General features: G+C 41.0%; 1 protein-coding gene across 2 annotated transcripts in view; it reads left to right on the top strand.

Annotated features, from left to right (window-relative positions):
- TAOK3 (TAO kinase 3) overlaps positions 1-12,968 on the top strand; it is a 178,075-nt gene that overhangs the window by 156,413 nt on the left and 8,694 nt on the right. For both annotated transcript variants that reach the window (XM_064272269.1, XM_064272270.1), the window contains exons 17-18: positions 3,001-3,204; positions 11,588-11,827. In XM_064272269.1, the coding sequence (XP_064128339.1) occupies positions 3,001-3,204; positions 11,588-11,827 (444 nt within the window). The remainder of the gene's footprint in view (positions 1-3,000; positions 3,205-11,587; positions 11,828-12,968) is intronic.

Here is a 12,968-nt window from a genome sequence, read left to right as displayed (position 1 = left end):
GTATCATTTTATGTCTTATAGTCCAATTTATGTCTGAAAACTTGGCTTCAGGAATGGTTTTAGTTCTGGCCTAACAGAGAGTCTGGGGACTATGTTTTCTGGGGTCCCTCCAATCTCAGTCAGACTATGAAGTCTGGTCTTTTCACCAGAAGTTGAGTTCTGCATCCCACTTTTCTCCCGCTCCATCAGGGACTCAGTCATGTTCCCTGTCAGGGCAGTCGTCGGTGGTAGCTGCGCACCATCTAGTTTTTCTGGTCTCAGGCTGATGGAGTCTCTGGTTTATGTGGCCCTTTCTGTCTCTAGGGCTCATATTTTCCTTGTGTCTTTGGTGCTCTTCATTCTCCTTCACACTAGGTGGGTTGGGACCAATTGATTCATCTTAGCTGAGGGACTGCAATTTGATCTGAAAGTTCAAATTTCTTCAATTCTTCTTCTACCAGTTCTTACGGGTGAATTGCCTGCAGTTCCATAGACTTTCCTTCTCATAAGACCTAGGATTTCTTATTTGTAGACGACTAAGCGTATTAAACTTTAATAAAATTCAATATGGGGATTGTTTTAGTATATAAAATTATGTGTTTGAGCTCAAATTCTTTTGTAGGTTAACAGTAGGGGACTTGGCCAGGCTCCTCTCCAATTGGTAAACAAGTGGGTTGGGCTGAGCCTCAGGATAGTTTACCCTGCCCAGGTGAGCCATATTCAAAAAAATTTGATTGCCCTTGGGAATTGTTGGGCCCGACAGGAAATTATGTTTTGTCCACACTGGCTGACTGGGAAGAATTTATGACACTATAAGGTCTAAAAAGCCAGGCTGTAGGGAGAAATAGCTCAATTAAGAAAGTTCACCTCCTCTCCATTTTCTCATAGTTAATTGGTTTGACCCTAATTATTATGTAATAGGAAAAGAATGTTGCTGAATTAGAGGGATAGCTTAGAAATTTTGAAATTTCCTCAGTTGTGAATACTTTCTAATTTGTAACTGCATGTGTTCACTCATGCCCTAAAGGCCATACTTTATGACTGTGTCTGCCATTGTGAGCTTTTGTAACACTAAGGTATTGGGAGATTGCGTGAACTCTATCTTTCAAAGATTCTCCCACAGAACAGCATTTGAGAGTCCCCACTTAGTCCTCGGGCATAAGGTTATTTTTGGTTCACCATACTCAGATTTATAAACCCAAGAGACCACAGACCCAAACTTCCACGTCTTTCAACATGTTCATGAAGAAAAACATGCCTACAGCCAATCTGAGATAACCTCAGTAAACCTTTCTGTGCAGAGTCAATATTACTCCTTATGAAGTAAAGCTCAGTTCAGACCATTTAAAGTAGCATGCATATGTAGATGTTGATATAAAGCTATTGTCCTGGGAATGACAAAACAATCTCCATTATTCCTACTGTTGATAGCTAATACTGTTGATAGCAAATAAAGAATACTTTTTCATGAAATTCAAATGAGTGACATTTGCATGGTTACCTTCTATCTTCGGAATTTGTCCCCTTATACAGAACGATGGCTGGTCCAGAAAGAATTTATTCTTGATTATGGAGTACATTTTTCTGATCATTATTGAATATGGGTGTGCAGTCTAGTGGTTGGCACCAAACCTACTAGCGAGGCATGGCATGAAGAGAAGAGTCAACCAGACTTCCTGTTGTGACCCAGCTTACTCCATTTTGGAAACAGCTCTTCCTCATATTGATTCTAAGATTTCACTCGTAGACTAGGAAAGGTGAAAGCTGATTGGCTTAAAAAGACTGCTTAGCTAAATGCAACAATAATCTAAATAGTGGGTGATATCTGTATCACAAAACATTAAATAGATGTTAACAATTAAGGGGTATTTCAACTAAAGAAGTAGTTAGCCAAATATAGGTCAAGCATGTCAGTATGGACAAAGAGTAATACATTACATTTTCTCTAAAAGTAGCCTTCTTACTTTCCTCATAGATTAACATCACTTGAGAGTCCCCACTTAGTCCTTTGATTCACTACCTTATTCCCTGTACCCATGTGGTCTGGGATAATGGTAAGTTTTATCCTTGTGAAAATGTAGGTGGTTTATTTACCATTCCAATCACAAATAAAGAATACTTTTTCATGAAATTCAAACGAGTGACATTTGCATGGTTACCTTCTATCTTTGGAATTTGTCCCCTTCTCTCTGTCTTGTCACCACCACCTTTGTCTAAGCTGCTATCATCTCTCTTGCCTGGACCACTGGAATATCCTCCCAGCTGTCTCTGGGTATCTGCTTTTGCCTCCTTCCTTCTGTTCTCCACATAGCAGTCAGAGTCATCTTTTTGAAATACAAATGGTAATAAGCCCATATGTATAAGCCTGTTTCTCCTTCACTTGGCCTGTAAGACCTCTGCTGGTTCTGTATTCCTGTACAACCTCATCTCACTGACCATCCTGGCCGCCTTTCAGCTGCTTTGTGTCCTCCCTGACCTTAAGAGCTTTGCACGTGCTGTTTCCTCTCCCTGGAGCAGTCTTCCTTCTCCTTTTCCACTGGTTAACCCCTACCAATTTTTTTCAAATTTCAGCTCAGTTGTTACCAAACTCAAATCTTTTCTAATAAACGTTCTTGTAGGACTAAATACTTCCTCTTCCCAGAAGTTATCACAGCAATTTTCATTTAATTTCTGTGGTCCTTTGATTAATTTTTGGCTCTGGACATGAAATTTTGCTCACCATTGTATCCTTGCGCCTTTATGCCCAGTGCCTGGCATGTGATAGGAACTCAATAAGCATGTGTTGACTGAATGAGTGAACAAGTAATTTCTGAGAGTGAGAAGCCAGAGACATGGAAACTAACAAGGCTTCCTCTCATTTATTACTCAGTTAATTGATCGATTTAAAAAATGGGGGAGGGATGTGCCACACCAAGTCTTTCTGCCCTTACATTTCATTTGCTTTCTAAATAATTTAGTCTCTTATAGTTCCTTTTGTTTCACGGAACTGGCATGTTTTTCTTTGTTTCTTTTTTTATAAAGGAAATGAATGAGGACCATAGCACACCCAAGAAAGAGAAGCAGGAACGGATATCCAAGCATAAAGAGAACTTGCAGCACACACAGGCGGAAGAGGAAGCCCACCTTCTCACTCAACAGAGACTGTACTACGACAAAAACTGTCGTTTCTTCAAGCGGAAAATAATGATCAAGCGGCACGAGGTGGAGCAGCAGAACATTCGGGAGGTAATAATTATGTTCCTAACTACTGTCATTGATTTGCAAGACAGTAAGCTTTGTGAAGGCCATAACCATGTCCTACATCTTTAGCCATTAGCATAGTGCATGCACAGAGTAGGTATACAAAAAAAGTCAGTGAATGAATTTACCATTGACATGAGAAAGCCCACTTCCAGAATAAGGAGTCACTTCTTCCCAAATGATTGCGATAGAACTTTATTGAGCGCCTATTTATAAGCCAGGAAACCCTAGTGGCATAGTGGTTAAGTGCTACAGCTGCTAACCAGGAGGTCAGCAGTTCGAATCTGCCAGGCTATCGGGCAATTCTACTCTGTCCTGTAGGGTCGCTATGAGTCAGAATTGACTCGACGGCAGTGGGTTTTTGGTTTTATTATATATAAGCCAAATCATGCAGTGGAGAATCAAAAGAAGTAGAATAATTTTTGCTTCCAACGTACTTGGCAAGGACTCATGTTTCTGTGACTGCACATGAAACACTGAGATAACAGTGTGATACTCTACAAACTAAGTTCACTCATTCAGTCATCCAGCACTTGCTGAGTGCCTCCTGTGTGCCAGGCACTGTGCTAGACACCAGGCCTACTGAGCATTCCCTGCCTTCAAGTAGCCCTAACTCTAATAGGAGGAACAGACATGTAACAAATTAATTGCAATATAATATGTGAGGTATTAAAAAAGACATATAAAGTATCATGGTCATATAGCCATGAAAGGGCATTGGAGTATGCAGTGATTGACGAGAACCTGGGTGTGACTAGAGTTGTGGGTGTGTGGAGTGGAGTGTCCAAACATGAGTCACTGGGAGCCGAATATGGAGGGCCTTTTTGTTAAACCAAGAGTCTAGACTTTAGCCTGAAGGCAGTGCAGGGCCGTCAGAGGTTTTTAAGCAGGAGACTCACATGGCGAGATTTTTTTTTTTTTTAATTGAAAAATTAGTCCATCAGTGTGAGGGATAGGCTGGAGTAGTGAGAGGCAAAGCACTGCGAAGGCAGCTAGAATGCTCTTTGTCTAGTTCCAGTCTAGAAGAGGCAGTGGGGATAGAGAAAGGAGATGAGCTGAGTGACATTTCTAAAGCAGAACAGACAAGTTTTGACCAGTGGGTGTGGGAATTTCAAAAGAGGGTGGAGTCAAAAATGACTTCAAAGTTCCTAGTTTGGGGAAGTAAGTGGATATGATGGCATTAACTGAGGCAAGGAATACAGAATGTGACTCAGTTGCAGATGCTAAGTTCAACAGGAAATCAGTATGGTCTGGCCTAGTCAGGGAAAACTTCGTAAGCTGGCTAGCACATTGATAAAAATGTCAAAGTTTGCTAAAACCCAGTGTTCACTGGCATGAGGGAACACAAGCACATCACGCACAGCTAATGGTATTCAGTAAAACTAGCGAATGCCAGAACATGTGAAAGGCGGAAACCTGTCAGAGAAGGAAAACTCACATTTTCCACTCACTAATAGAAGGCGATAGAAAAGTGGTAAGTCTGCACCCTATCAAAGGTGGAAAACTTGCAAGACCCAGAAAAATTAGGCAGTCCCATCAAATTCCGGCTGTCACAGGTTTCACCGTATAATCTTTTTTGGAGAGCAGTATTCAAATACGAGCCCTGGTGGTGCAGTGGTTAAAACAGTCAACTGCTAACTGAAAGGTAGTCAGTGGCTTGAAACCACCAATAGCTCCTCGGGAGAAAGATGTGGCAGTCTGCTTCCGTAGAGATTTACAGCCTTGGAAATGCTGTGGGGTTGCTGTGTGTTAGAATTGACTCAACAGCAGTGTGTTTGATTCAAACAGGCAAAAGAAGGGGTGAAGCAAACAAAGATTTATTGAACACATTATTATGTGCCAGGCTCAAGCTCTTTATATATGTTATCTTATTGGAAAGGGGAAACAAATCACTGAACGTTTTTGAGCCAGGCAGTGATATAGCTAAAAGTTTACTCTGGAGAGATTAGCCCAGTTTGGCAGTGGTACACAGGCTGGAATAGAGCGTGTGTTCGCAGTGAGGCGACATTGCCCCCAAGGGGAGAAAACTTTCTTGGGGGAGAGGGAGAATCTTAGGTATTACAATGGCTTGTGGCCTTCCGAAGGGTCACAGTGCATAAACATGTGTACAGTATATCTGTGGTATTAACATTTCAGGGGTGGGAAAGTCTCCTTACAGGGGCAGTAATGGAAAAAAGATTGAGAAACACTGAATTAGAGGAAAGAGACTAGGCAATGGGGCCTGGCCTTGGAGGGTGGTGGTAGCTGTCAAAAGAAAGGTAGATTTGGAACACGTTTTGGAGTATAAAGTAAACACGAGATGGCATACAGTAGGATATGAGGAGAAAAGGAGGGTGGTATCAAAATTGTTTCTAGGGTTTGAGACTTGGGGAATTGTGGATTTGGGCAGAAACAGGGAAACTGAGAATTTTTAGCAAGCAAATAATGAGTTCAGTACTAGACATGTTGAGTTTTTCAGAAGGCAAAAAAATCAATGAGAAGAAGACCAACAGGCGGTTGGAAATAAGGTATTGGCAATTATTAATATTAAAAATGCTTGGCAAGTAGTATTATTCTAGTGACACATTTGAAGGAAGATTTAAACTAAGTAGACAATTAGTGTCAATAAAAGCTATAGAAGGTAGTTACTCTCCAAAAAATGATAGAAACTACTTTTATTACTGTAGTATTGGGTTCTAACCAATCAATTGAGCTAAGAATAATTGATCACTTTGTAAGGATATTCTTTCTTAAGAGCTCAGATTTTCCTTTGTTTAGGCTTATTCCAGAGGCACATATAGAAGTGTGTGTGTGTAAATGTTGAGTAGTGAATGTTCTCAATAATCCCATTTCATCCAGTCTCTACCCTGAGAAGGTCACCGTTAATTTGGTATATATACTTCCAGATTTTTTCCCTATGTACATGTATACATACCAAAAACCAAACCAAAGCTGTTGCCATCGAGTCGATTTCGACTCATAGCAACCCTATAGGACAGAGTAGAACTGCCCCATAGAGTTTCCAAGGAGCGCCTGGTGGATTCAAACTGGAGACCTTTTGGTTAGCAGCCGTAGCTCTTAACCACTGTGCCACCAGGGTTTCCTGTATACATACATATAAAGCCAGTCCCGTCGAGTTGATTCCGACTCATAGCAACCCTGTAGGACAGGGTAGAACTGCCCCATAGAGTTTCCAAGGAGCGCCTGGCGGATTCAAACTGCCGACCCTTTGGTTAGCAGCCATAGCACTTAACCACTACACCACCAGGGTTTCCATACATACATATAGCTTATATATTATATATAACTTCACAAAAATTGAGATCACATTACTATCAGTATGTATTTGATTTGCAAGCAACAGAAACGAACTCTGGCTTAAGCATGGAAAGGAATCTGTTGGAAGGATGTGGGATAGGTGACAGAAGCTGAAGAACCAAGCTGGAAATGACGAAGGACCAAGCTGGGAAAGCATCTTCTGTGACCTGGGAGCAAAAGCTCCCTACCCTGTGGATGAATGTGCTCCAATCACATTTAGTCCTTGTATCAGTTCTGTTCAAAATTCACATTCGTAGGAGAGACTGAACCTTACTGGGTAATGTGCCTTACCTGGCTCAGCAGCCTCTCTGATTCCAGACAGTGTGGAGTAATTTCTCAAACCAAGAAAAGGGGCCTGTTAACGGAAGAAGGGCAACTGATGCCACGCCCACAAATATGACAGGTGTCCACTATAGTGTTTTGTTACTCTTATTTTCCCCCCTCATTTACCATATTGGACGCACAGCTGTGCCTCATTCTTTTTAACCACTAATGGTATTTTGTTGTGAAATCATTTCTTTCATGAGGCACCTCTCAGTAAACAATTAGTTGAAGTTTTACAGTATTACTAACAATGCCACAGAGGCCATCTTTGTACATAGATCTTTTTAGAGACTTGCAAGTATTTTTGTAGAAAGTGGAATTTCTGGGTAAAAGAGTGTATATGTCTAAAATTTTAAATACCCATAAATTTTAAGGAAGCATTGCAAATTGGTCTCTAAAAGCATCGTACCAGTTTATACATCCACCAGCAAAGCATAAGACTGCCTGTTTTCCTATATCTTTGCCCAAACTGGGTATTAGCAATCCTTTTAGTTAAGGAAAACATTTAAAAAGATTGCCACAGACTGGATTGAGGCTCTTTCTTGGTCATCACTCCATACAAAGGCTCACCATTTTCTAACCATTTTACTGAAACTAAGAAGTGAAACTAAGAGAGCATTACATGACATAGGCTAACAACATCTCCATTTACAAGTTTGAATTCTAGTTCTTACTCAACCTCAGGAGGCCTGAGGTCAAAATTTTTGACGTGAGTGAGATGGGCTGCTTTTAAAGACATCAGTACCACTTCCGTTGAAACTTAGAATGTTTGAAACTTGGTTAGGGAGGGAAGGTTGGGGGACGCACCCTGGAGTCACATTTTACACAGGTGCTAGCTTCTCATGAAGTGTGGTAAGGTGTTTGGGGGCTGTGTTGTGTGCACATGTTGGAAAAGGGTGTGTGTTTCAATACTGAGCTCGCGCTCAGCTTGGCAAGATGCTTACAGTGTGCAGTGTGGATGGGGGGTGGGGGGGGGATGGGAGCTTCTTTTCCCCCCCTCAGCTGCCTCCAGGGCATATGCACATTGAATGCAAGGGGAGCAGAATCACCTGTACCTTCACTTTTGTTTTTGTTTTTTTAATTGCGGCTGAGCTCATTGCGTTGAATTTGCATAAGCTAAAGGTGCACACGATGTGGCTGTACGATCTGTCATTTGTGCAGACGAAGCTGTCGTGGCATCGAAATTCTTCCAAGTATCTAATCCTAGACTAAAAAAGCATAAAACAGGAAAAGGGAAGCCTTTCATTGGGACGTCTTTTAATGAAAAATGTTGAAAATCTAAAAATCCGAGTTTTAGTCCCAGTTCTAACTTATAAAAGTTGTACAGCCTGTTAGTCTAACATATCAGTCTCTCAGTTTCCACATGCCTAGTTACTGCGTATAAAATGGTAAACCCTTGTATCTTACTGCCTCACAGGGTTGCAGTTAGAACTGCATGAGACAAATGAAATCACACTGAGAATTTTAAAAGCACATTAGGCGTTATTATATAGACAAAGCACTAGGCTCATCTTAAGCTGAATATTTTTTCCCGTAGTTGAAATATTATAGGCAGTTTACCATCTTACACGCCAGTGACTCAGATGTATGAATTAAAGGTAAAGGGAACAACCTAGAGTTATAACAGAAAGCCATTTCAATATCATGATTCTCTCTTACTCTTCTAATAGTTTATAATAACTACATTTAAGATCATATATGCCCTATATTCATTTCTGAATACAGAAAAATAAAAATGACATATATTTCTACATTTTGAAGCATTTTCACATGTTCTTTTATTTCCTCTTTACAAAAATGGTAGTCCATGGTGGGTACTGTTATCAACCACATTACACCTGAGGAAACTAAAATGTAGGTTAAGAGATTTGCCCAAAGCCATACTGAAGTCAGGGGAGGAGCTGAATTGACACTCAAGTCTCCTGACTCATACCCTGAATATTTTTCTATCGATTCTCAAACTTAATCAGAATTACCTGGTAGCTTGTTATAAAGACCAATCACTTGCGACCCAGGTAATTCTGATGGAGGTAGTCTGTGGTCAACATGTAGAACATTCTATTAAGCATAAAGAAGAGCATGTGATTTCTTCCAAAACATGTTTGCTTTTTGTCTCTCCGTTCCCCTCCCCCTGCACCAAGAGCTTCAGGGCTCTGGGCCCCTCAGACCTCAGACTCAGGTTGGACTTCTCACTTTAGGAAGGTATGGGATGTTCTCTTGTCCAGCTTTGGGGCTCTGGCTACTCAAAAGTCAAAGATGATTAAAAAGTCAAAGGTGACCCTAGAAACAGGGCGTTTAGCCACTTAGAGAGTTTCCTTAGTTTTTTTTGGGTCATCGCTCTGGGAAAGCTTTAGTCTCTGGCAACGGCTCACCGTCCTGTGGTGCCACCTAGGGGCCGATTGGTGATCTTTAAAAGAAGAACACTTGATGGTCCAGGTAAAGAAAAATAAAACAAGAAAAACGCTGAAGCCGGTGGGGGAAGATGCTCTAAAATTATCTTTTCTTTTTTAAAACAAATTTACTTATACTTCAGATATTTCCCGACTAGAAATTAAGCTCCATGAGGAGATACCCTTGTTCACGGCTTTACAATGCCCCCACACAATGCTCCACAAGTATTTTTGAATGAATAAATGCGTAATTAGTGACTGTGCTCTGATAATAAAATAGCTGCTGTGCTGTTTAAAGTACTTCTCTTCAAACAGATAGAAGCTCAAGTATGCAAGATACTCTCAGCCACACCAATCTGTAAATTTTACTGATGTTCCTGTGACCTGCATTTCCTCCCATAGTGGATGCCATCAGAGGAGACACCCTAGTATTCTAATTTAAAGTCCAGCTCCGATGCTTTCTCCTCTCCTTAACCTTCCTAACTAGTAGTAATACCACCCTTTTTAGAAATCTGATGACATCAAATATTTACCTCTTTTATAGCCCTTATCATTTGTAACCTTGCTGTTTTAAAAAAAAAAAAAAGTTTTTTTTTTTTTGCACACACAACTTATTTCTCTGTATTAAGGATCTTTAAAAAAAAAAAAAAAAGACGTAACATTATTACATAAAATTAAACAGGGAACCTCAGATGAGACTAGCAAAGTATCGGCTGTTAAAGTACTTGAGAGATCTGCTTCCCAGAAGAACAACAACAAAAGCAAAAACCTCAATTAAGGTTCTTTTTGATTGCATATTAACTGAAATTTGTTTGAACTAGCTTAAGCTAAAACCAGGTAATTTGCTCTAGGAATATAGGAATACTTTACCAAACCCAATAGCAGGAATACACTGGGCCTACCGAAGGGTTTAGAAACCAGTCTGGAACGTAGGCATCAATGTAGTCCCTGCACTTCTTTTTCTCTCTTTTTCATTCTTCTTGCTCTGAAGCCCAGCTATCTGTGATCCGCAGCCCTCATAGCAGTGGATGGCTCTCACATATGTCATTCTCATATGTCCCTCAATTCCAGTCACATGTGGAGATTAACTGTCTCTGAAGCTCAATTCCAACTTCCAAGGAAAGAAAACAGGTAGAGGTTGGGTCAGCTGTGTGCCCCTGATTCAGTCAGCTGTGAGCTGAGCATATACTCCAATAAATGTCTGTTACGCTTCTCTATTAGAGTATTAACTGGCCCTGGTGGCACTCTGGTTAAACACTCAACTGCTAACCAAGAGGTCAGCAGTTGGAACCCAGCAGCTGCTCAGTGGAAGAAAAGACCTGGCAATCTGCTTCTGTAAAGATTATGACCTAAGTAACCCTATGGGGCAGTTGTACTCCATCATAGAGAGAATTGACTTGATGGCACACAACAGCATTAGAGTATCAGCAACTTGAGGACAGATGTCGTGGCTTTATAAACATTTATGTACCCAGAGCACATGGTTCAGATCTTTGTATATAGTGCTATTCAGAAAATATTCTTGAATTGGTGAATGAAAAAAATGCCACTCAACTTTCTTTTTTTCCTAGTTTCCTTTCCCCATCCCAATTAAAAAAAAAAAAAAAGACAGGCATAAGTAGCACTGGAAAGAACAGAATGAATAGATCTAGAAAAGATCAAACAGACTGTAATGGACAAAATGAAAGGGGAGAGACCTCGTCTGCTTTTTCCCAGCAAGGCCTAAACTCTGAGATTTTAAAAAATAGATAATTGTCCTACTTCTGATACATGTAAAAACAGGGCATTTTCCAGAAAACTAAAAACATCCCAGGCGTTATCAGTTGAGTTCAGTGATTCTCAACCCTGGCTGCGTATTAAAATCACCTGGAGAATTTCTCCAACTATTGTTGTCAGGGCCACCCAAGACCAATTACCAGAATTTCAGGTTGTGGGGTTCAGGTATCTTCTGTTATAAAAGCTTCCTCTGTGTGATTTCAGTGGGAAACCAGAGGTGAGAACCACTAGCCTCACTGAAGAAACATTTGTTTAGCACCCACGTGTAACGCATCACCTAATTAAAGTTTACAGCAGCTCTGTGAGATATGAAGGGAGCAGGTAGAATTAATCCCATTTCATAGATAGTGCGGTTGTGACTGCTAGAAAGTTGCCCATCTTGTAAGTGGTGGGCCCAAGAACAGAACCTAAATCTCCAGGGATTGCTAATCCAATCCCATTAAACCATGGTGCCAAAAACTAACGGGTTTAATTAAGAGACAGTTAGCTGAGCCATTCCTGGCTGTCCCTCACTTAGTTGTGCATTTCTTCCAACTCATCTCCATTCATCTCTCTCCATTTATCTTTGTTCCTGAATGCAGGAACTAAATAAAAAGAGGACCCAGAAGGAGATGGAGCACGCCATGCTAATCCGGCACGACGAGTCCACCCGAGAGCTGGAGTACAGGCAGCTGCACACGTTACAGAAGCTTCGCATGGATCTGATCCGCCTACAGCACCAGACCGAACTGGAAAACCAGTTGGAGTACAACAAGAGGCGAGAAAGGGAACTGCACAGAAAGCATGTCATGGAACTCCGGCAACAGCCAAAAAACTTAAAGGTGAGAAGAAATAGAAGTATTTCCATATTTGTGGTCCAGAACAGAGTTGGACTGGAGTAGTGGTTCCTAAAGCTGACTGATGGTCAGATGTACCTGGGCAACTTTTTTAAATTCCAAATTCCTAGGCCCCACACCTACGGAATCAGAACCTCCAGGTGTGAAGGATAAGAATGTGTATTTAACAGACTGCTGAAGAGATGCTGCTGGGCAAACTGGTTTGGAAACCATTGTATTAGATGATCTCTCGGTGTCTCTTTGTATCTGTTATATAGCTTCTCTGACCTCTTCATGACCTGCCCTCTTTAAAATTTGGACTAATAGCAGTGGTTCGAATCCCAGGAAATAAGAAATTTACTTGGCGGGTATATGACAAGTAAATTTCATCTCTCATCCCACTCAGATTATTGGTAGTAGCTACCTTGAGTGCTGCTGTGTTAAGAAGGACTCAGAAGCCACATTCAAGCTTCTGAGGAAAGACTATGATTGATTAGTGATGTCTGTTATGGACACAGGAGTGAGGAATAAATCTATATATGACAGGCATTTACTGCCCCTGCACTAGAATATGTTGAGAAAGTCCTTTGGCCCTCACCGCCTCAAGATAATTTCAGCTGACTGATAATTAACAAGCGACATGGACTAAGCTATTGCTATATATAGGGAGGATATTGTCATTGCTGGCACAGATACTAGGCCAACCTCGATAATATTGGCCACATTCTTCTTCTAACCAAATCCTGTCTAATTAGTGATCTCTATTATCATGTGTCCTCATTGTGTTCCTGAAGTACACATGTGACTATGAGGCAACCTGATGGAATATCTCCTGGCCTTCAATAACACACCCTACCTTCTCCTTGCTAAAGTCGCTTTCCCTATCAGTGTACACTAAAATCCAGTGGAAGTGGGTTAGGATGTGAAGCACTATCCAGATGTTCTCCTTTATTGATTTGTCAAGGAAATGCTCTAAGCCGGAGCAGTGAGGGCTGGTTATATAATGTCATCCCCTTTCTCACTCAGAAATGGGGAGACGATGGGGGGGGGAAGCAGCAATAGAATACATTGCAGACTTTGTCTAGGAAACCAGTAAAATAATGGCCAACTTTTTAACATGCTAAACTTCAGTAATCTTCTGCAATCT

The sequence above is a fragment of the Loxodonta africana genome, chromosome 19, assembly GCF_030014295.1.
Source record: "Loxodonta africana isolate mLoxAfr1 chromosome 19, mLoxAfr1.hap2, whole genome shotgun sequence".
NCBI classification, from domain to species: domain Eukaryota; kingdom Metazoa; phylum Chordata; class Mammalia; order Proboscidea; family Elephantidae; genus Loxodonta; species Loxodonta africana.
The sequence above is the reverse complement of the archived record's forward strand: the minus strand, read 5'-3'. Positions and strand labels throughout refer to the sequence as shown.